Here is a 25,163-nt window from a genome sequence, read left to right on the forward strand (position 1 = left end):
TTAGTACAACGTATTTTATTGAAAATGTTTAAAATACTACAATAGCGTTGTGTTTGTGATGAAAAGGCTAAGGAAAGTAGTAACAAAAATAAATACATCTGCACCAACAGATATGTGATGAGCTACCTTTGTGGATCTTACCGGTTACATCATTTTTAAGATTTTATTTTCAGCTATGGACTGTTGAACTCACATTCTAACCTTATACACATTTCCTCACAGTGCTTGCAAGAACTTAAGGCTTAAAGCATCAGCCTTATCGTATTATAATATAATGGAATGGCCGTAATAAAAATATACATGTACTCCTTTACTCCTTAATATTTCCTTTTTAGTAAAAAAAAAAAGTCTTAAGTTTGAAAATCACATCAGTTTTCACAATAACTACATTTCCTATAGCTGAATTTTTACTGGTTTTATGTGATGAAAATAGAAAAAGATACATGTATGGCTGCTCAACCAGGTGTCAGTGCAGAAAAGCTGACTGGGCCACTAGGCGTCATGGACCACAGGACAAATTGCAAGGAAGCAATCAAAGCTCATCATCTCTTCCTCCTCTGGTTATTTCACTCTCTGAGTTTATCCAAAACAACAGAGGTACAGCTGATACTTCAAGGCAGATTTTACAGAAGGAGAACTGCTTTAGTAACAGAATGTATCGATACCATCCTCAGCTGCTTTTTGACATTATGCAATGTTAAAACCAAACCGTGTTAGAAAACAACCAGCATACAGGGAAATATTTTGTAAGACTTCCAGAGAATTGTTTCAGGACAAACACAGAATTGTCGCTGAAATTTGGGATTCTGTCAGTGTAAATGCAGTTTTGGATAAAAGCAGAAAAAAAAAAACACAAACAGAAATTTTGTCTCTTAATTATGTCCAGGAAAGAATAAGCGAGATAAAATTCCTCTGTTGTAGATAAAACAAAGTGCCAGAAAAGTTGATCCTTCATATTGGTTGGTCTACTCTCGTTTCTTCATTTCGGCAGGGTCCTTTTCCTTCCCCCTGTATTTTAAAGCCTTGGTGTGGAGGTGAACATTTTCCACAGTTTCTGCCAGTGTGGAGCTGTGCTGAGATCCACAAGTTTCATGCCAGGGTTCTTTGTCTTGGTTTGATTCTGGGATAGAGCTGTTTGAGAGCACATGCATGTCAATAATGCAAACATTTCATTACAATTCTTATGTTTTAAGATTGATTGTAGAGGCTCGTAACTAACCCCTAGCAGGTTACGAGGAATGTAACCCTCCATGTCGCCCAGACGGGCCCACCACCAATCGATCTCATCTTCATCCTCTCTGCGAACAATGGTCATGCAGTCTCCCTCACAGAAAGACAGCTCATCTGGATTTTCAGGTGTGTAGTCCCACAAAGCATAGACCACACCTCTGTTCATTATTCCCATCTTCTCTTGCACACCTGAGAAGTCAAGTTGATGCAAAAATAAATAGAAAAAAATCATATCAAGCAGCACTTTTTGTCAAGAGAGCAAAATCTACAAAAAAAATAACATGTAAGAAGGCGGTAACAGCCAATATTAAAAACAGTTTTTACTGACCATAAAGGAACTGCGAGCACTGAGTGTAACCCTCCTCCATCTCTTCACATTTATCTGCTGCAGTCTGCATGTCACTGTAGGTCATAGCGAAGACCGCTGCACCCGACTCCACCAGAAACTTGCACACTTGTACGTTGTTGCAGGATGCGGCACAGTGAAGAGGGGTCCTGTAAAAGGGGGACGGGCAAAATGATCAGAAAAGGTTAATACAAGTAGGTACAAATAACAGCTACAATCATTTCTACATCAACTAACTCGGAGACGGTAAACCTACCAGCCATCACTATCTGCAGCGTTAACGTTGACGCCAAACTGGACTAAAAACTTGACAATCTCCGTGTGTCCAGCACACACAGCGTTGTGTAAGGCTGTGATGCCTTCGTCGTTGGGCTGACTGGGATCCTCTACCTGAGTTGGGAGAATGAAGGGAAGCATGATTAACAGTTTCTAAATGGGGTGAAACTTAGAACTGGACTCTCAGCTTCATTGTATTTGCTGCCATAGAACCTCGTTGATTAGGAAATGTTGCCCATGTTGACGAAAATCTGACAGTAAAGGTCAGGCTTTGCTAACTTTACACAAAATACAAAGTGTGTTGTTTACGGTCAGTGATACTAACTATGCTAATATACTAATTGTGGTAAATCTTGAGGTAAGATACTAGAGACAGCCTACAATGTTAACTGTGTTTAAACCCTACAGTAAAATATTAGTGACATCTTGTTTGACTGCAGGTGTGTAACACTGACTGCTCTCTCACACAGTGTGATACAATCTGTGCCAAGATCCGAAGATTAGCATTTGTTCTTACAAGAAAGGAAGCTTAAGACAACTGCTTTCGTTGCAAGAAATAATTCTAACAATCTAACACCATAACATGATTTTATGGTGTTAGATTGTTATATCTAACAATGTTATTTTTGAATGAATGTTGCTGGGAAAATGAGTATCTTTATGATCTGGGGAATTTCCACATTTTAAGGTGTTCAAAAAATAAAAGAGAACAGAACTATCCTTTCCTGTATTGATGTGTATCAGCAGCAAGTTAGATTGTAAATGGAAGCATGCATATTTACACAAAATGTAAAAAAAAAAATAAAAACAGAAAAATAATAAAACACAGGTGGGATAAGGGTAAAGTCAGTTATGTGCATTTCAAAGGATTTTTTTCCCCACATACATATTGATATACAGTATATATATATAACAAGTGTTTTGCAATTAATTTCAATCATTTCAATCAGAATCAACTAAAATCTGTAAATCTTTACAAAAAAAAGTGATCAGAAATTATTCACAGAATCTGATTAGTGCAGCTCTAATTTTACAGTCATGGGATATTTAAATATAGTGACCATTAACTTTTAACTTAATGCCATGAAAGGTTTCTAGCTCAAACCCAAAGTAAATAAAATCAGGGTGGGGGAGGTGGGGACAATAGAAAATGTTTCATTTGGTGGAAAAAGGTCTTACTTCGTAGATGATTCTCTGGACCAGGTCGAACTCTCCCTCCAAAGAGGAGTCCAGCAGCAGAGCCAAAGGGTTGAATTTCACCCTCATGCTGTGATCGATGCGTTCAGAACCAGGCTTGCGCAAATTAGTCCTCTTTCCCTAAAAAAAGTAGTTAGGATTTTATCATCACTTCAAGTAACTTCAAACAGCCATCATGAGTGCAGCTTGTGTTGCTGAAGCGTCTACTCTCAGTCTGCTCAGGTCGCTTGTGGATCAGGGCAGTAAAATGTTTTTCCAGCTCTGTGTGCATGTTAATCCAGGCTATAAGTGAAAGCGCAGGGGAAAAAAATATTTTGTCCTCCCTTTGTTATGCAACCTGATTACGAACAAAAGTCCTTTAATTTTTATGCTGGTTATAGAGGTGAGAAAACTGAACTAGAGGGAGGAAAAAAATGGGTCATACTACTCTTATCCTACTGATTTGTTCTTTCAAAACCTTCCACATCTCCATGAAAACCGCTTAGCACGTCTCTTTTTAACAGCTTAGCAACAACAAAATACAAATTAGTGTTTATTTTCGAAACTGAATATATCCTCTTAGTGTACAGGACCCATTTTCCAGAAAAACAATAGCAGTGATTTACAAGGATTTCTGGTTATATAACAATGTCCGATCAGTTCACCTCCACTGACCAGCAGAACTTGCACAAACTCACTCATGACTTGCTCTTTTGGAGATTTGAAGGAGTTTTAAAATAGACCAAAGAATAACTGAATGCTTTAGAAAACAAAACAGATGACAACAGAACATATGGAAAAAGTTGCTTAGGATGATGACAGTTCGTACCGGAGGCAGCGTGACCTGTCCAGTGACCTCAGGCGCCTTCATGTTAAACGTATCCTCTCCCAGGCTGTCCTGCTCCGCTCCGCTGGGGTACGGCGGCGGGGGGTACGGGGGGAACTCTTCAACAAAGCTTTCGAGAGGTGGAGGAGGCAGAGTGGGCATCATGTCGTCCACGCCAGCAGGGGGTGGCGGAGGGAAGAGCACATCGTCAGGTCTGGGAGCCGGATGGGACGGAGGAGGGGGTGGGATGATGAGCTCACAGTCTGGAAAGGCTGAAGGTGGTGGGGTCTGTTCGGGTGTGGCTGGAGGCAGGACGTTGGCGCCGGCAGAGAGCGAAGGCAGTTCTCCTCTCTTCAGAGCCTGACCCATCTCTGATTGGGGGACTTCTGCGATGCTTTGTGAGTTCTGCACATATGGCCCCGCAAGTCCATCTCCCACCTTTTCTGTTTCTCTGGCAAAAGCTGGAGTGGTTGGCATGGTAGCGGCAGTCTCCATTGCTTTTAGGGTGGTCTTCTGATAGCGTAGCTTCTCAATGTTGGGCCCTCCTGGACCCTCTGGCTCAGTGATGGAGCTGCGTTTCTTTAGGGGCCTCGGGGCATTGTAGAGCTTCTTTCTGAGGGCCTCCAGGTCACCATCGCTCTGGTGCCTGTAGGGGTTGGAGATGAAGGGGAGCAGCTTGGTGGGGCTGAGAGGACGGGGGATGCGCTCCGTTTCTGGCTGGGGGTCCTCAGACACGCTGGGACTCCCACTGTTGGTCCTGACACTGTCAACCTCACTTTCAGGGGCTGGGGAACGGCGCTCCAGGTATGGGTTCTCCAGGTGTTGGGAGCCTCCACTTGGAATCACTGGTTTGCCATAAACTACAGAAAAATACAGGAAACTCACACTCAGTTTGGTCATCAAGAGACAGGCTGTGTTGTTGCTGGGAAACCATTATGCTCACAGAAAACCACAATATTTTGAACTAGATGGAGGTGGAGTCACATCATTAAAGCCTTAAGTCCTGGATTTAGTATTCACTTTTCCATAATTATTCTAATTTATTATGATGCAGCCATAATAAAAATGAATAATCATGAATATTCTCACCGCTAGAAAACCCGTTGGGGCGGGTCTGAGCCCGGTTGAGGGCTCCCTGGATCCCAGACTGGAAAGGCTTTCCTGAACCAGACTGCTGGGTGTACATGGAGTAAATGGAGCGAGCGTCTGCTGTTGACGGCTTCGTCAGGCTGCCGTCTTTGGAGGACGGAAGCTCTGGGGTGAAAGGTCGGACAGTGGCTGCAGGTGGAGCGTCCTGCTTGGAAGGCAGCGGGAGCGTCTGGCTTTGAGAGGGAGGTAGAGGGCTGCGGCCCATGGTGGCCGGCGGTTGCTGGCTGTGGGGCTTCGTCTTGGGGAAAGTGCCCGTGTTCAGCCCCTGCTTGCTGTAGGGAACAACGCTGGGACCTTTTGGTTTGGTGGGAACAGGAGGGGGCACCTTGACTGCGGATTTTGGGGCAGACTAGAAGGTTATGGAAGAGAAGGAAAACCTTTTAGATGGAGGAAGTGTTTCTATCGGTTAACACTAAACCAGTTTTTCTCTCACCTGTGCATCCCTGACCAAGTCTTCGCTGCTCTGGTTCTTGCGAAGGGAGGCAGCAGGAGCTTCCGTCGGCTCAAACATGGAGAAGGGGCGCACCTTCCTGTCTCTCTTCAGTTCAGATTCATCTGATTATAGAGTAAATTTATTTATTAAAAACGACAGGTCAAAAGGTTGCTAAATCAACTCTTACATTTTTCTGGAAAGAATTTAGATTCTGTGTGTAGTTCTCTTACCTTGTTCTATGTTAGAGTTGGAGTAAGAGGTCATCCGTGGCAGTGTTGAAGCTGGGCCGGGACCATTGATCTTTGGATCTTGACCTGAGGAGCTCCAGTCTGCCGGCTTTCCAGGCTGCAGACCTGAGGAGGAGTGAGGAGGAGGAGAGGAAGGATTGTTCAAATAGTACAATATTCCTGACATAAATAAAGAAACCAAATAAACCACACTGAACTAGAAATGGGGAAAACTCATAATAAAACACAAAGTTCAGACAACATCTCCCTGCTTATGGCTTGCTTTTGGATGACTGGCTAAGACTGAGCCAATGGCCAAGTATGTCTGCAGTCAGATGAGCCATAAAGCACGGAGCACTTGCTTCTAGCGAGATTAGCATCACAACGATGGGAAAATGAGAATATTTCCATAAGACTTGCAGGAAACCAAATGAAGAAGAGTTGTACATCAGTGAACATTGTGCAAACAAGAACAGACTGAGTTTGTCAGTCTGTTCTGACTGTCAGCTCAAGTGAAGGTTATGCATTTGTTCCAACTGACCCATTTAGAGATGCAGAGAAAGAACGGACAAGAAAAAAAAAACTCAACAAGCGAGATTTGCGCAAATGGCAGAACAACACATGCCAAGCTATCAAAATTATAAGTAACATCAAATGAAAAGTATCTAAAATCTTTCAACGCAATAAAGAAGTCCTGAAAGCACACACACACACAAACATGAGTGTGTACCTTTTCTTTTAGCCCGCAGCTCTTTCAGAGGCTTAAGCAAGAACATGGCTTCTAACGGAGATGCATTCAAAGACAAGAAAAGCAAAGCAGTCTTAAACCTTCAGGTTTCTTTTGCTCTAGACATGATGTTGGCCGAGCCCAGGCACTGGCACCCCTGAGGGGCCATGCGGTGAGCAGTGCAGCCTCCCGGAGACAGAATTATACTTTGCTCTACACTTCGGACGCTAGGGAAGAACTGGGAACAATTGTTTATTAAGAACAGATTCTTCTTTGTCCCCGCCCATCCCTCTCTCCTTCTCTCTCTCTTTTCTTACCATGCTGCACATCAACCCACCATGCAGAAGTAATTGCATGCAACAAGACAGACTGGAGAAAAAAACATGTTGCTTTCACTGCCTTCATGCTGTTTTGCTACAAACGGACAAATATAGGTTGATGAGGATGCAGCGGGAATGCGAGAGTGTGATGTTGCTGATATTTGATCTTTTTTTTTTAAACATTTTTCACATCTGATGAGATTTAATTTTAATACAATGATGTACACAGATGGTCTATTATCCACAGATGAATGGATAAGAGAGTGACTCAAGTGAATCTCATTAGATAGTGCAAAGCATTGTTTAATGTTGCAGTGGTCCAATGGATTTTCCCGACTGTAAAACCTCACTGGGATCTGGACACACGACACTGGAGCCTACAGGCAGAGGCTCTCGCATCAATGTAAACCAAGAAAATAAACAGATCCTTCATAAGTGTTGAATCAGTTTTAGATTTACCCAACTGAGCTCGTATTTTTTGCGAAGCTACAGTTTATTTTATGTTTTTTTTTTTACAAAGGCTTAACAGCTTGTTTTTGTAAAAAGCAAAAGCGTTACAAAGCCTGAAAAGAAAAGTCATTATTTCTGCAAAAAGCTTAAAGTATCGCTAAGGAGATCCAAGCAAACTATTGTTTAAGCGTCATCATCATTACTTTAGTAGTGAAAAAATTCATAGAAAAACACTCCCAAAGTCACTGCAAATCTTAGCCTTCAGAGATTTTCAAGACAGTGATGAGAAACTATTTGTCCTTAAAATAAAATCAGAAGTAAGAGATCACACCAGACAGTGGATGAGGAAACTGGCTACCTTCTGAGCTCAAACTGACATCACACTCAGCAGGAGTATCAGTCTGCTCTGCTGCTTCAAGAAGCAGGACATTTTCCCCAGACAAAAAAACAACAAAAAAAGGGCAAAATAGGTTTTTAAGCATCTCATTAATGAAGGGCTTCAGTTCAGAAGTTGCTAATACAACTTTAAATAGATCAGCTGTTTGTAATATGTATGTACAGTATATGTTGTTTATATAATAAAATAAGACAAAGCAGGTAGTTACTGCCAAGTCAGCCTAGTCAGAGGTTCTCACCTGCACTAGCCTTGCTCTGGGAGTCGCTGCCTGGTAGAGTGGCAGTGCCGTCTGGGTAGCCTGGTTTTACAAGCAGCTCATGCCTCGACGGACCTCGGGGCAAGGTGGATGACTGGATGTAAGGGCCGACTGCTGCCACACGAGACGGACCAGACTGCGGCCCAGCTTGGCCTTCAGAGGGCAGCTGTAGTATTAAGCGAGGAGAGGAGGGGAAAGAAAGGGAGGGGAAAACAAAACAAGACAGCATTTATTAGAACTGGTCAGAAGAAGATGGAACAGGATGGAAAACAGAGAAAATTCAATATATGAAAACCTAAATAAACATTGTAACAGAAGAAAAACTAATGATTGAAATGAGTATAACAAAAAAGGGAAAAAAGGAGATGCTCTTTTCTGACTTGTAGGTGATGCTATGAGATGCTGACTTCAGTGTTCAAGACGTGAGGAAAAAGTATTTTACCACATTTGAAATCAATAGGAGTGGATTTAAACCCACAAAGGGGTTTGTTGAAACAACTCATCACTGCTTAAGATTTTATTCAGGGTGTAGTGATGAGGCTTTTCTAAACTAAAGAAGTGCCACCCAATAACCTTTTCAGACCAATGTCTTAAAAACTACAGGTGCAAATGACATTTGTCACATCTGTGAAGCAACTGACTTCAGGGTGGATACAAGAGCTGATAGCCCAACAAATTAACCAATTAATATCAATTTTATATACAGCAAAAGGGTATAATATTCTGTGACAATATCATATTAAAAATATTTCTAAGTTGAACAGATGTTTTACTTGTGAAATATACCCAACTTATTTGATCTGAAGTATAAAAACAGACATTTTAAAATCAGTCATAAGCATGAAAGCAGTGGTTAAAATTGATTTAAAAATAATAATAATTAAAAAAAATCTTTTCCAGTTTTCTTACACCATAGACTAAATGAATTGGCTGAAATTAACTCTTAAATCAAAAAGTGATCTTTTGAATTATCAGCCAAAGCTGACCTCTATAAGAAAATTTACATGCTTCAAATGTCATGCTGGAAAGTAAACTAAAACAAACATTGATGAAATCACCTGTGTAAAAAAGTCATGCTTCTTAGTTGTGATTATAAAGCAGATAAAAGTACAGCTGCAGTACTAATTTAGTTACCTGACGGTGAGCGTCTTTTGATGCCCTCTCTTTAGCAGGATAGCCATTCTTGAGAAAACAAAAAGCACAAACATGCAAAAGCAGTTCAAAAGACCAAATAATCCTTCCTGTTCAACATAATATTAGCCTCTTTGTGTTCTCTAGAGGGAAAAAAATGTAACCAAGATCATGTGGGACGACTGAGCATCGTTCTTCAGCCAATAAGTGGGGACGATGTCTGTCAAGTAGTTGGAGGAAAATGTGGCTTTGGGTGGCTTGTGTTTTTGTGCTAGTATGAAAGGGGATCACTCATTATGATTCAAGGCAGGCTGTGGGTGAAGCACCTTCTCCCTAGGGCCTATTCAGCTTTCCATCTCTAAAAACGCAGAGACACACACAAAACCGCAAACGCTTCCATATACAAACCCTAGTTTAATAGAAATGTCAAGACGGTTTAAACAACAAGCTGGGATGCTTTAATGCAGGCTGTATGTTGCTCATTAAAAGCTTTTAGCAAAACCTCGGGATATGTAATATACCAACGAGGTCATTTATTATTTATACTCCAACATATAGGCCACTTATAGAAACAGCAGGCTGACAGATTTTATTTCTACAAGACAAAGTTACACATCAGGATGGTTAAGTGGATTTTTGTGCATTTATTGAGTTATTGATTAGACCTGAATTTGATAGAAAAAGAAAGTCATTTTGAGAGGCAAAAAAAAAAGAACTCACATGTTCAAAAGGATTTAAATGTAATTTTTAAAAACATGAGAAAGCTGCAAAGCATAGAGGTACAAAAAAGGCACATTTTCATTCCACACTCTTCCACCGTAAAGCAGAAGTCAAATTTTATTCCTCACAGTCAGTTTTACAAACAAGTCTGTTGACTCCCAATTACAGTCCCATGGCAACATGTGTACAAAACAACTCCTGGAAGAGGGAAGAGTGGAGTGGAAGAGCAGGGAGAGGCGAGGCAGAACATTCAGTACTTTTACTGCCAACAAGATGATGCCAAACAAAAAAACTCAGCCAGCCAAATTCTAACAAGTATTATATATTTCGGCTTTTACTTCAAAAATGAATCTTAAAAACATAATATAATATTTGTAAAATGGTCATGTTTCTTTAAGAAAAATGGTTGCTCTTGTTTTTTTAAGAGGGAGGCCAGAAAAGATAACATCTAAAGACATTCCTGCCTGCCTGCCTGCCTTGATGACAGACTGCACTCATTTCAGCTCCCCTGTTGTCAGGACTCGTTTCTGCCAAAATGAGACTGTAGAGTGGGACGGGGAAAAAGTGAGAATGCAAAATGCAACTCTGTCCTAATGATCATATCATTTTATTCCCAAATAAAGACAAATCAGGAAAACAAATCGAAAAGAATTGATTTGTATGGCTGGGGAGTTAAATAGTTCTCCCAAACAAGATAATACAGTCGGGTTGCCATACATCATGGCTGATCTCTGAATAATGTGGCGTCTGAGGCTTGATATAAAACAGAGACAGAAACAGTCTTACTTTAAGGCCACTAGGGGAAGATCTGTGACAAATAGGATTTTTGATAAACGTAGCTGCGTTTCCATTATAAATGTGTGCAAATCTTTGTCCATATTCTGCTAATGTTGAAAACACACAATTTTATAGGTGCAGTGTTTCAATTAAATAAGAAATGAAATTAAAATCTCATGTGAATAAGCTTGGTCACGCAATAAGTCCTCATCCTACCTACACCTCATCCTAGCACAAAAACTTTGAAACTGCCATGTTTCCATTAAGCGAACTTACTTTTATGATCTCAATTTGAACAATTTCATGGTTAATGGAAACGCAGCTCACAACAAGCACAGCAAGTCAAAGATGGAAAAGGAACGATTTGGAATGTTGAAACTCACAGGCAAGTTCTCCTTCTGCTGAAGAGCTGCTTTCTTCTTCCACAGCCGGTCTCTGAGCTCACTGATCCGCTTGTCCATGGCCGCCACTTCCAGGTTGCGCTTATTTAGATTCTCCCTCTGCTGCTGGAGCTTTGAGTTCTGATCTTGATTGAGCTTGTTTCTCAGCTGACCAGTAAGGCAGACCAGGCAAAATAAGAATCATTATTTAAGTACATAAGTTATGCTTGCTTAAGTTTTAATCATTTCAGTTTATTTCTGCACACCTGAAGCTCCTTGTAGAGGCGGTCCAATTCTGCCACTGAGCTTTGATTGTCATGCATGTTTTCTTTTTTGCCGTTTTTAAGCGTTTCTAGCTGCCGGCTGAGCTCCTCCACCTTGGATGCGGCCATCACTAGTTCTCTCTGCTTCTGCTGGAAAAGGTTATTCATTTGCTCGATTTCTTCCACTGCAGAAATGGAGTGAGAGGAGAAAGAAAAAGATGCAAACAGAACCATAAGAAACTTTCATTCTGAGATGCTCTCTCAAAAACAAACACACAAAAAAAGTCTCTAAGCTCACCTAATTTGCCATTGCTGACACGTTTCTGCTCCACCTGGCCCTTGAGAGCCCTGACCTTTTTGAGTCGCACTTCCTGGTTCTCGATATTTTCTCGGAGGCGCTGGAGCTTCTCTTGCTCAGACGCCTGCTGCTGCTGACGCTGCTCCTGTTGCTTCAAGTAACGCAGCCGCTGCTCCTGAATAAGGGAGATTAAGAAAGTGTTACAGGGGCAAACATCACACAGTGTACTCTTGTAAACTTTACATCCATTTCTTGCACACTTTGTTTTGAACACCACTGGAATAATGAAAAGTAAACACCGGTCTCTGGCCAGAGCTCCACCAGCTGCATCATCAGAAGCAGAATCCCCAGACGGATACAAACTGTTAAAATGTTTCGCACTGAAAACATTACTGACTTAATACAGCTGCAGTTTTTAGATACATTTATGTTTTTTGTTTTATCTGCGTATCCTTTTACACAATTCCATTTAGTGGTTACTAAAAACAATATCTCACTATATGCTTCACAGTTAAATGACAGGAGATTGATATTATTCAATGTTGTTAAGCAGTCAAGATGAATGGTGTTTAACATCCAAACATTCGTCAGTTTTTAATAGCTGAATTCTGTTAAACAGGTTCAATATTCTGGAAATCTTCAGGTGGTGTGCTGATGCTAACTTGTTTGTTGATGTGTGTGAAGTGTACATGCCTGCTTGGAAGCCACATTCTTTGGCTTCCCATGCCGTCCTCAGGCTTACACTAGAGCCTGGGTCACATGAGTCCAGAGCGTCAGGGAAGTTTTTACATATTACCATCATTCACTAAGTATATTGGAATGGAAACATTTTAGAACGGTTGAGCACCAAACTTAGAGGTGCTTAAATTATATTACAGATCTTTAAGAAAATAAGCCTAACAAATAAATCCAAACCAGGATGGGGAACCGGGTCATTCAAAACAAAAGGGAGATGTATTCAACTACCAGCAGAAAGTCATGTAGATTTAGTAGATACCAGAAACTTATCCTGCAATCATTAACAAACCAACCCACTATTATGCCACAACCACCGAATACACTCTTAGTATTCTCAAATTCAGCAGTACATGCGACTTTTTAGCACCTGCTACTTGAGCTCCATTCTCAATAATATCCCCCATCATTTTGGCTTTTACTTTCATCCTGACCACTTCTCAACTAAATTCTTTCAACTCCTTTTCCCAGCACAGCTTTATGCACCTTGGAAGCAAGCAGCTGTTGCTGAGCTTCAATCTGTTGCTGCTGCCTGGAGGCCATCTCCTGTAGCTCGGCTAACGTCATATCCATCCGAGGAGTCGCCACCTAAGATGAATAAGGGATTCAGTATGGAAAAAAACAAAACGAAACAAAAGCAAAACACTGAATTAAGCCAGTAACATCGAATTTTAATTTTCATAATAATAAAACTGGTTTGTTTTAGATTCAACTATTGTAAAATCATGTTGTCCATCTTAAATTGTTTGTTTTACCCCATTCTCCATCCTTCGTTCAGGGGGAGCTCTCACTCCATTTCTCTTTGAATCCAGGCCTCTTGACCCTCCTGTGTGACAGACAGAATTAAAAACAAAAAAAGACTTCAGGCATTACAATCTGCTGTAGTGTTTCATTCAAGTAACCAATTTTTTCTAATTTAGTGACACCAAAAGACAGCAAACTGTGTAAAGCAGTGGCCTTTACGGGTAGCTGTGAAAAATGATTGGATCTTCCTCCTGGATTCTTGCCTGTTTGTATCTCAAACAAACACACACACAGTGAAACACCCAGGTTTCTATAACACTGCAGGACAAAAGGACATGCTTCAGTTAAAACAGACTGGCTGGGCTGCTCCTCTGGACAACCGGCGGGATAAGTACTCCTTGTAACTTGCAATAATCTTAGGATTTAAACGAATACGTAAGCCTCAGGGTCTGGGGACAAAACTGTATCTGTGCTTTTTGGATGTTTGAATTTTAATCGTAAAACTACGATTCGACAAAAACAAAGTTATTCCACTATTCAAGATCTTTATCATTTAATTGCTTCTAGGTTCACATGAACAAAAATCTGAATATTAAACAAGATTTGTTGAGTTCATATCTAAGTGTGAAGCACAACCGCGATTCAACGAACACATACAACCGAGTTTCTTTATCATATCCTTCCGGTTTACTGTTTTGACCCCATACAGTAATAAACACAGTGAACCAAAAAGGTAATCCAGGGCTTTATTGGAAGGACAGAGAAAAGCTTAGCTAACAGTGTGGGAAACAAGACCAGCAGATAACAGGAAGGGAAAACAACCACCTAATCCCATGGCTAGACTCAAGCTGTGAGGGGTAAAAGGGCTTAGTTGCGCAACCAGAAGCTGAGAAGACGGTCAACAACCAATAAGATACTTCCTGTCATCTTAAGAAAACAAAAACAGGCCGCAAAGATGACCAGGATTCTCTGCCTACCTGACCAGCTGCATATAGTCAGTCTGCTCCAAATCTACCAAGAATGGAGTAAACCGTAGGCTTTCAATGGGCTATCATTGCGTAATGTTAGCTCATATACTAAAAGTAAGAGAGACATTACTGGTAACTTCACAGAAACTCACTTAAAAATATCTTGTCTCTTTAAAGTAAACTGGTCTAGAGCAATCTTTGGTCTGAAAAGTTCCTAAATGACTGGACTTTTGTACTCCAGAGATTGCTGGAGTTTAAAAACTCCAGCAATCTCTGGTATTTAGAATCTCTGTGTCAAACATCCCTTGCACAATGGTGTTTAATTTGTAGAAGAAGTGAACAAATTCTGACACCTCTACTTATCTTTAATTTACAGACTGAAACATACCAGATTCTCTGCTGGGTGCGCGGTTGTGGCGAAGAAAGAAGCGCACCTCCCCTCTGTGCGGTTCCCATCTTTTGAGCACATCCCACATCCGCTCACCATCACCTACAGGTCTCTCTGTGATCAGAGGGCATCAGACGTTATACACAACTTACAAAAATGAGAAAAAAAAGAGAGAATATTAAAAAGCAGTTCAAGTTAAATGTGACAAAAACAAGGCTGGTTAAGTGTACATATGGTGTTTGCTTAAAGAATATTGTTTGACCTGCACTGAAAGGTGCATCCTAATAAGGTCTCTTGGCACAAACTTAACAACAAAAAAAGTGTGCTGTTCATTCTTTTTGGCTGACATGGCACTAAAGGGCTCATCAACAATTCTTTTGACATTTTCATCAGCAGATCTTAGCCTGTTTCATTGCACAAGGGGCGTCACATCGCAGTCAGGCAGAGGTCAATCAAATGATACGTAATAATGGAAGAACAGCCAAATAAATCAGCAAATAATAATTGCATCATTATTAGTGTTTCATTTAAATCTGAACATCTTAAATCTAAAGTGGCCAGTAGAAAACTGCAAAATGAGACTGCTGTTTCATTATCCTGAGATTTCATTTCAGACTACTTGTGGAAGTACTCGAATGCAATAATTGGCACTTGTCTCACTCTTATTGAAGCCTCACCATGGAAACGGCTCGAAAACCTTGCTACTCGAGTTCTGATTTTGAATAGTCATTACGTCTCAGATAGGGGATAGAGAAGGCTGAAATTACAACCCCCCGTCCCACTTCCACCTCCTGCTTTGGAGATGTAGGAGATATTAAGGTGCTTTGTTCTTGTCAGGGTGGTTATAGTTTCTACCTAATTTGCTTTGCAGATATATACTGAGATGAGCTCTTATGAAGCAACTCAAATGAACACACCATCTTTATGAAAACCAACTGCGAGGATAATAGACCTGAAAAATCTTCTGTTCTGGACTCACCAGATCCACGCCACATCTCGGATAAGTGGCAATCCATTTCCCCAGGCTCCTTGCACATATCCACCACATCTCGGCACAGTGTCTCCTTGGTAACGGGAACCTCAGAAAAATGTTGGTCATTGTTGCTGAGGTATACAGTCAAGAACATCTGTGCAAAGGAGGCAGAGGAGGTAGAAGTAGTTAGCCAAGCATGTTAGGCAGAAAAATTAAACAGGAACATGAGAGTAAGGATCCTGGTACCAAGTGGAGCTGATGATGGCAAAGAAAACACCACAGTTCTGGGGAACTGGAGCAGAATTCCCCTATGGGTCAGCTTTTCACAGTGAGTGTGTGCATAAAATGTCTACTTCCTCAACAGCAGTATGTCATTTCTATGCTCCGTTCATCTGTCAGCAAGACGAAAAGAAAACAAAAATGTCCAGAATTCCATTTAACTTCACACCATTGAACTTAGCTCCAACTAACCCTTGAGAGAGATCCCTCGAACACAACACAGGAAAACCAGCTTTACACAGCTAATTCTAGAAAAGCTTGATTTGTAGATCAATGTGTATTATGGGAAAGATGTAAAGTTATCACCTACACACATCTGAAAGTGGCATGGAATATGAAAGCCTTCAGCTAATACAGATAAAAACTGATTCTATAAACTGATACAGAAGTGAAGCGTTCCACTGGCACAGAGCTCAAACACAATCCCTGACGCCGACTATATAAATCCACCCAAATTGCTATTTTTATGTCCCAATCTTTTATTAATTTATCTTTGCCGTTTATTTTTTTTTAACTTTTTAACAACAACAACAGTTCTTCTTAAATGTTTTGTGTTTGAGGAGAGGACTGCCTATAGTTTGAAGAGCTACTTGTGTATGTTACTGGACGCTGCTGTAACCTTATCATTTAAGGTCTATCATTAAATGATATTTACCATCTTTTAATGGCTGGCTATGGTTGAGCTACGGTTTCAAAACAAACATGGTGGATGAAAAGCACCTGATGTAGTTCATAGTTTACAAAGTCTGAAGTTATCTAAACTAACATAGTAGAATAATAAGTTAATGACAACTAATCAGGTTTTCTTTTATACCACAGAATCACAAGCACGATGAGCTTCTAACAAGCTGGAAGCTTGAGGATTGAAGCTAAAGTCTAATGTGAAATGAAAAAGCTTCTATAAAAACAGTCTTACCTACATTATGGAAATAGGTATAAGTTTGAAACTCAAAAAGAAGAGAACAAACAGTTCTGACTCAGTCAGAACACAAACTAAGGTTCTTGAGTGAATGAATTGGTGCCAGTCTCTGATAATTGTACCACAAAAACTGGTTTACAGTGACAGCGCAAGGAAGAGGGGAGAATAGCATGCTGAGTCAAAGGCCCTGGCCGGACCGGACTGCTTAATAAAGATGTCAGTGAAAAGACTCCATTGACAGAGATGGTGAGTCATCATTGTCAGCACAGAGAGCATCATCCTTTCCAGCAATGTGTCATGCAAACTATTGTAACCAGATTTAGCCTTTTATTCCTTTTTAGTGAAAGATCACCCTGTAGAACCAAGGTGGATTTATAGCTGCTTGGTGATTCTGACATGGTTCTGCTCAACGTGACTGAAAATTACTTTAAGTCCCAAATTGTCATTGTACAGTAAAAGGTCTAAATTCCAAGGAAGGAATCCAAAGCACTTCACAACATCCCAGAAGACATACAACACATGACCTGCCTGTGTAAACACGGTGGACTGACAGAGAGAGGAGGTGGAAGAATCAATAGGAGGAGAATAGTGTTGGGTGGCAGTTCCAACACCGAAAGCAGTTATGAACCAGGGCCAACAGTGACCGGGCCCAGAAACCTTCTGGATGAGTTAGAACTTTATCATGCACCCTGTGGATGAAGCCCTCAAATGATAGTTACTTAATTTTTACATTCACATAAAGAATTTGTGTTAGTTTTATAGAGTTTGTATTTTTTTTAAAAGTGAAATCAATATAATATGTACATCACAAAAAGCAAATATTTTTTAAAAATATTTCACGTTATTATAGATTGTGGGTCACTTGATGATAAAAAAAAGTGCTATATCGCCTTGCTACGCATGATTAAGAGAAAAAAAAAGTACCTGGAGTCCCTGTTTTGACTGAGCTGGACAAATTGAGAGTATTAAATATTCATAGACAACACCAAGCAAAATGAAACAGCTCAATAACAGCTTGATGGTCCCACTGCAGGGCAAATTAAAAGCTACTCTGCAGATAACCAGAAAGCCTCGCTAGCTTCACACAGCTTTAAAGCAACTTGGAGCTGGACAAAACTAATGCAGAGTGGAAACGAAAACATTTGGCTGAGATTTGCTTCGTTTGCCTTCCGTCTATTAGATATGAAGCAAATGAGCAGATCAGAAGCTGAATTGCACTTCCTTCCTGTCAGAGATTGCCCAGGAATGCAGAAGGTGCATGCAGCCTCTGCTATTCTCTTAAGGCAATAGACTGCTAATTCTATTACAGCATCAGCAAAGTCAAAGCCATTTCCCAGCACTTGGCAATAGTATGACAGTAAAGAATTACAAAATGAAAATGACTGCCAATCTAAAGAAATGTGCAGCCTGTCCTCTGGCTATCTAGAATTGAAGCGGCTATAAGGCAAGATCACTGGGGATATATCACAGGGATTATGTTAATCTGCCATATAAAAATATAGCCACTTACCAGTTTGCTGTCTCTGAGACACAATAGTACGCTTATTTTCTCAAGCAAGTACAAGAGCAATAGCCTATACCTTATTATACATAATATAATATAACCCATATATATTATATATAACTGATTTATATAATATATATTATATAATATAATCCAGAAATTCCTTATCTGGATCACATTTCTGTACCTGGGCTAAAGGGAAAGTTGTAATAACTTGGACAGAACAAAACCTCACAGTCTTGGAGGTCAGCTGTAGGACCTCTCTGCAGGAGACAGAAAGGATTGGGTGTATTTTAAAGATGAAAGGCTGCAACATCAAAACCCACGGACAAAAGGTGCTGTAATAAGAACACATCTAGAGGAACAGAAAGACTGCAGCTGGCAGTGCTTAAGCTCCCTGTTGAAAGGAGCTCAAAGGCTCCCAAGACTGAAAATCAAATATGCACCATCTCAATTGTTCTGCGTTACTGTATTAAGACACCATTTTTTTTTGTCAGTGTTTCTGCCAAGAATACAGTTACATAAGGTGAAGCGGCTGTAAGGCTGAACAATAAAGTTGATAAAGATGTGATTTATGTCATGTTCTTTGTGAGTGCATGCAGGGTTTTGTTAAAGAAATGTCAATTATTACTGATCTAAACAAGACTTTCAATCATGTATATGTGGCACACTCCTTTATAGTCAAAAAAGACCAACTACTCTACAGGATTATTAAATAAATTACTTCCAACAATCTTAAAAGTCTATTAATCCATCTGCTCCACCTCAGAACCTTGAGAGTCAATTCTATTGCCCTTCATTTCAAGATCATAGTCCATTAGCTCACATATTGAATACGATGGATCAAAACGGTTTGTTGTTTTGATCTCTGGGCAGTTTCACAAGGTCCAGAGATACACTAATGACAGGGCTTTAGTATAACTGCTCTGCAAAAGCAAAGTAATCAGACCATCAAAACCCATCCAGTCACAGATGACCCATAATTTGTGTCTTTCTTAGACAGGAGTTATCGTGCAGTTTCAAAACTACAGAAATTTCAGAGATGTCAGAGAAAAAGGCTTATGTGACAGTATTTTTTGTATAGAGTGTAGTGTTAGAGGTAACACATCTGTGGGGTCAGACGTGTGCTTAAAAATCAATCTAAACATCCCTGATATTTTTTATTAAACCCCTATTGGTTGCAGCTGACAGTGCCCAGCAAGAAGTTCCAAATTCTTTCTATTCAGAAGTCTCAATGTTTGTGATAAAACCCAACACCAAGGTCCAGTAATTGTTTTCCGTTTCCATGCCCCTGCCACATCCAGCTGCTCAGCAGGCTAAAAGAGTGACGTTAGATTTATCATTCCTCTATGAAGCAAATGAGAATAATAAATGCTGTAGGTAAAATAATTTAAATGTGACAATAATAATAAAGCATATTATGGTTTGTTTTACATTTTTCAAGACAACGCCAAATCACCTTTTACTTAGACACAATATAAATATTAACAGCGCCACTCCATTTTACCTACGATATTTATTGTTGCTCCGCAGTTGTGTTGTCACATTAAAAGAGCATGGAGGTAGTCCGCAAAAGGTTTAAGTTCAATTAAATACATTGAGATTTACTACTATTTGTACCCAAGATGTTATCTAATGCCAATTGGTGAATAAACTGATTAAATAGGAGACATTAAGAGGCATATTTACAGCTGTAAAAGATAACGGGGGGGGGGGGGGTTATAATTTAACCCATCTCTAAAGCTTCTTTGCTTTACAACTGCTGTGCTTTACGTCCACATCCATGCTTTCAATTACTCGCAAAGCCAATGAATCAGCCACGTTTTGTTGATGAAGTCACCTTTGAATTCAATATCTATGGGATTCTAACACACTGCAGCAGAGTTGGGGTGTGTATGTGTGTGTGCGTTCCACAGTTCCAAAAGTTGACTCACTTCCAGCATAGCAGTCCTTCAGAAAGGTGAGGCAACAGAAACCCTCCTAATGGCTTTCTGCGTTATTTCTCTTCATCTCATTCACCTACTCACTGGAACAGCGGGCTGCACAAGAGGATGAGGCAATGAGCCAGAAAAGGTCAGGAGTAACAAACTACAGACTGTATATGGAATCCAAACATCCATTTGCCATCGTTCAGCTGCAGCATTTAGAAAAAACAAGGAGGGATTTATACAACACTAAAACAAACTGTGCCACTTCAGTCTGAACAATCTCTATTCATGCTCTGCACTGCAGCACTCAGCCTATTGCTTGATTATCTGCGCTCTTGCAATATCCTCCCCTTTCTGGTCTACATGATGAGACGGTTCCCATTTAGAGGCAATCTGGGAGATAAAGGAAAATGGAGTCGAAACTAAGCAGAGGAGAATTATTACTTTTTGTGAAGATGCCCTGACTGCTGAACTAAATGATTCTGAAAAAGACAGCGGTCACAGGAAACAAAATTACTCAAATGGTCTTGAACATGACTATTATTATCAATACATAACAAAAACCTTTAGCTTTCAGAAAATAACCTACTGTATGAGTAATCATACAATACTAAATATCTGAAGTCTTTTTAATTTATGCAAAATATGATACGCTGGGGAGAACGGGGGAGTTGGACTTAGCTATCACTATTCCCTGAAAACTCACTTAATGATGCCCTTGTGGCATTTAATCTTTCATATGCAAAATTGAGTAAAGAAGGCAAACTGTCGACTGTAGGCTAAAATGGCCTTTCCCGCTGCAGGAACTATTCCAGTTTCCAGGTATAACATCTTCATGGATGATGGACTGAATCCCAACTAAAGTCTGTAGTAGAAGAGTATTCCTTAACACACTCATAGCCAGTGTGATTCCAAACAATGAAAAGTCATTTAAAAAGACCATTTTAAGCAGTGAATAAATAACTAATAATATGAGAGGAATATTTTATTGATTGCCCAATTAAAAATAGCAAAAAATAGAAATTTAGTCAGGGTTTTAAAGAGTGAAACTAGTCAATAAAAATCACAATAAAATAAAAAAAGCAAATACATGCAGAACAAATTTATATCAAATTTTAAAACAGAACAGCAAAACATAAAAACAAGCAGAGTACTGAGCAATAGACGCTGGCTGATATAAGTATAGTTGATATAAAATTAGTGTTCGCAAACCTGGCAAGCGTATGCCAGTTTTACAGGTGGGGAGTAAACAATAATAAAAAAATAGTTATGTTTTAATTACTGGAAACAAATGATTCTGAATCTGGAACAAATGTCCAAATGCTAATAGCAGCTTTACGTATTATGAGTCATCTATGTTGTGGCTGATTTGGTTAGTGTTGTAATAGGACGAAGTGTACCTTGAGAGGTTGTTAAACAGAAAGAGAGCAGTGCTGGCCAATAAGAGTCCAAGTTTTTGTGTCACAAAAAAGGGTGAAATTACCATTTTTATTTCATAAAAAGATTATGTAAATTCAACAGTCCTTTTGTCCGTTAGTCCATGTAATGTCCTAGTTTATCAGATGGTGTAGTTGAGAAAATATCACAACTCTTCCACAGAGTTAACAGGAATGTAGATGTCAGGGCGAAACCCTTCTCAGGTTTTTATTGACACAAGCAGCAAAAAACAACTTCCTGAAGTATGACTCCCCTTTCTCACAATCTGCTACAGCAGATAGTGTAACTGAGAAATGGTAAAAATGTGTGATGGAATAATGATAGCCAAAATATGTACACAAACATATCAACTATCAACTTAAAAATCTACTCACAAAGCACTTTTGTCATGGGAGAGAAATAGGAAACCGACAGGATTTTTTGCATTTGTAAAATAAACCAAGTGTTTTCCATAGCACATTATGTTCTTTAAGTTTGTTCTCCCACAATTGTTCCTTTAAATTATCTTGACAAAAATGATTAGTCAATAAACAAGAATAAATTCAAGCCTAAATTTAAGAGTAACAAATAGCAGTTCAACAAAGCTGTTTAAGCAGAGATAACCGCAACTCGGATGTAAATGAGTTACACGATGCTATGGTTCAATAAAGGGGGCGAGTGTCCCTTATCGGAGTGCTGCCATGGCACAGGGGCACAAACAATGTGGTTTCCACCACACAGTGTTAAAGAGCTCCTTTGCTTTATTGTGTTCCGGAAACAGTCCCACCCCCCATCCCCATTTAAATCACAACCAGCAATTATGCCACTGCATTCTCACTCCTCCCCAAGCCCCGGCCTCTACAACCTGGGTCACTGGTTGGTGCTGTAATTTAAAAAAAAAAAAAAAACAATACCTCCCATCAGAAAAGAGTGAACACAGGCCATTTCTCTTTTAATCAAACACAGGAAACCGTATCTCATCAAAACACTTGCAGCATCCATCCATACTATTGGGGGGAGAAAAGAGAAGCCTGTCGATAGAAACAATGTTGACCTCCTGCCCTTAACAAGCTGAGATCGTTAACATGACAGGTGTTATTCAAATTCAACTCAGTTGCCAAGAAGGATACGCTAATCAAGGTAAGGGCTTACGTAAGATCTGTTATGATGAGTTTATACAATCAACATCACTCTGTCTTGTACAACCTGTTACTCAGCAGTAAGCCTCATTCAATGTAAAGCAAACTTTAATTAATAAAAAAGAGATTAAGAAATGTTAGGGGAAAAAAAACAATTAATACAGCTTATTGCAAGCTGAAATCTTCTGGCTTTACTTTAAAATCAGACAGCCAGAGTGAAAAAATGTTCCTTCTGTGATATAAATTAAGCAGCCAGACAATTAATTAAAAATAACTCAAAGGCTGTTTTGATAAGAAAATAATCATAGTAGTAACGTTATTACAACACAATGTCAGAGGTTGCCAGACGCCAACGTCAGGCAACTTCTGGCAATGTTGTCTATTAACACATTCCTCATGTTCACTCGAGATGAGGGATTACTCTACAGTTAATGATTATTCAATACATTTAGATGGACTTCTTGGAACTGGGATGTGTGCAATTTAAATTTGTTTATATGGTAGGATGTATTCAACTAAATTATTATATATTCAACATAAATATGTCCTGTCTGACTTGTAAAATGCTTTGAGATGACAAATATATTGGCAATATATCAACACATGCTGTGTTTTCTAGCATTTATGACAATAGGTGAATAAAGGTAAATGCAACTTCAACTATCAGCAAGGCTGCAGCATTTGCTCCAATTATGTGATGGTGATCTTTCAATTGACTGCACTGACTCTTCTAAATACTTTTTCCTCCCCATTCCTGTTGGCATAACAAAATTGGGTTTTAGTTACCTGAAAACAAATGCTGTTTTATATCAACCTAACCATGGCCTATTTAATGTTTAAGTATCTGTATACACTCAAAATAAATAATTATAAAAAATGTTTAGTTTAATTCAAATTCAAAAGTTGATTAACCCCAAAAGGAAATTAAATGTTGCTGTAACTCATTAATTCAAATTCTTCAAAGTAAGAGTAGATAGTGATGGCTGTTAGCAGGATAGATCTCTGGCAGTGGCCTGTAAGTACTTAACTGATGTTTATGTTGAGAAATTGTGTGTGCATAATGTCCTTGTGACAAAAAATATTATGTCACTCAACCCCCAAAACAGACATTTATAGTAAACACTATAAAGGTTCAACACTCAAATTTGATTTGTTGAACATTTCATACAAGCATCTAAAACTTACTTTCATAAACAATTTCCTGTGATTTTGGAGCAACGCTTTTACAGGTTTCAGCATAAACTAGGAAACATCGAAAAATTTCTGCCCTAATTTCTTAATTAAATGTAAAATTTTTATGCTATATTCTAAAATATATTTTTAAAAATCATTTGTTCTGACATTTAGCACCCTATATGCCCATCATTATTTATCAGCTTGAAATTTCAATACAATTTTTCCTACATAGCTGTCCACTGCTCTTTCTACATGCATCAAGGAGGTGCTGAAAAATTATATTGCACTGCAGCAAAAGCAATGGACCACTGATGATGAACATGATGATAGTGATGACACGGCAAGAGTCCAGAGCTAAGCTTAGCCTTTGCCAACAACACTTGGCATATGCTCCCTGCTCTAGTATATGCTCAAAGAAGAATTAATATCCAAATACTGACAATGCAAATGCTAAAGCTTCTGTAGTTAGGCTCTTCAGATGATCACTCTTCACAAGTATGGGTCCTAAGGGAATAGACTGATGTGGGTTTGTACACTACATATCCTAGGAAGCAAGTTACGTCCTCTAGCACACTCACAAGCACCGATGACCGCAAAAATACTTAACAAAAGCTTATGAAGAAGCTACACTATCAGTTTACTACGTGAATTTAAATACCCTGCTGATTCACAACGTAAGAACATGACGATCCTACTGTAGGAAAACAGACACGATATGTTACAGCACAGCGTTAAAACTTGTGTAAATAAATCCAATCTTACCGGCATCATTTTAGCTTCGTACCGCATTTAGCTAACCAATCCAGCATGAATCCCCACAGGCAGTTTCGACGAAAGCGTTGAGACTGGAGAGCTCTTTAATCCCGCAGCCTAAACCTGACAACAGGCAAGGCTACTTTCTCTAGCTCGAAGCTCCTCACCTCCGCTGAAAAAAAGAAAGAGGATACTGTTTTTTTGTTGTTGTTTGTTTGTTTTTTTTGTTTTTTTTACTAACATATGTAAATATGAAGCAGAGTAATGTTAATGGAATCCAGCGTCGTGGACTTGTTGCTACACATAACACGGCCTTCGGGACAAAAGTTTCCGTTGTTAAGCGAGCATCGCTGTAGAACTTTGAAACAGCTTGTAACTGCTACAAAATACCCCCCAAAAGATATATATATACAGCATAAAGAACAGAACACAAACAAAAAGCGGAAAATATGTTGGAACAAAATAATAATTCTAAATGTCTTACTTACTGCTACATGCAAACGTAACAAACCCGAAACTCCGCTGGTTGTCTGCGTTGCTCAACAGCTCGCAGCCGATCCCAAAGTGACGTAGCCACAGGAAGTTCATTCCACTTTGGAATTCAGACTCCGCCCCCTTTCTCTGGAGCTGAAGACACTCCCACTTTTATGTGGGACAGAAGAGCTTGCTGCTTGTCAGACGTGTGTGTGGGAAAACCAAAGGATGCTGGCAGGAGGTTAAACTTGTATTGGACCATTAAATGATTTATGAATTGAATGGGAAAATAGCGAAAGGTTTTGCTCTCTTGAAGTGACGACTATAGAATGTAAAATTGAAGCGTGTGGGAGCCTGGCATGCAAAAACATTGTCTGATGTTGAA

The 25,163-nt window shown here is 39.5% G+C and overlaps 1 protein-coding gene across 5 annotated transcripts; it reads right to left on the bottom strand.

Moving 5' to 3' along the window:
• tp53bp2a (tumor protein p53 binding protein, 2a) lies at positions 1 to 24,869 on the bottom strand. 5 transcript variants are annotated; one of them, XM_032553425.1, is made up of 21 exons: positions 24,793 to 24,869; positions 24,314 to 24,476; positions 15,197 to 15,344; positions 14,218 to 14,331; positions 12,873 to 12,943; positions 12,604 to 12,705; positions 11,383 to 11,557; positions 11,088 to 11,269; positions 10,825 to 10,989; positions 10,382 to 10,417; positions 8,948 to 8,995; positions 7,796 to 7,979; positions 5,667 to 5,789; positions 5,437 to 5,558; positions 4,944 to 5,352; positions 3,858 to 4,714; positions 3,032 to 3,169; positions 1,833 to 1,966; positions 1,559 to 1,725; positions 1,220 to 1,419; positions 1 to 1,131 (listed from the first exon to the last, which is right to left on the bottom strand). In XM_032553425.1, the coding sequence occupies exons 2-21, from the start codon at positions 24,338 to 24,340 to the stop codon at positions 1,090 to 1,092; spliced, it is 3,444 nt and encodes a 1,147-aa protein (XP_032409316.1). In that variant the 5' UTR covers positions 24,341 to 24,476; positions 24,793 to 24,869; the 3' UTR covers positions 1 to 1,089. The 5 variants fall into 5 exon arrangements, with proteins under 5 accessions (XP_032409316.1, XP_032409317.1, XP_032409318.1 ...); XM_032553426.1 differs by having other exon boundaries at positions 24,789 to 24,862; XM_032553427.1 differs by having other exon boundaries at positions 24,816 to 24,839.
• Positions 24,870 to 25,163: the final 294 nt, after the last annotated feature.

Source organism: Xiphophorus hellerii, chromosome 22 (assembly GCF_003331165.1).
Source record: "Xiphophorus hellerii strain 12219 chromosome 22, Xiphophorus_hellerii-4.1, whole genome shotgun sequence".
Taxonomy (NCBI): Eukaryota; Metazoa; Chordata; class Actinopteri; order Cyprinodontiformes; family Poeciliidae; genus Xiphophorus; species Xiphophorus hellerii.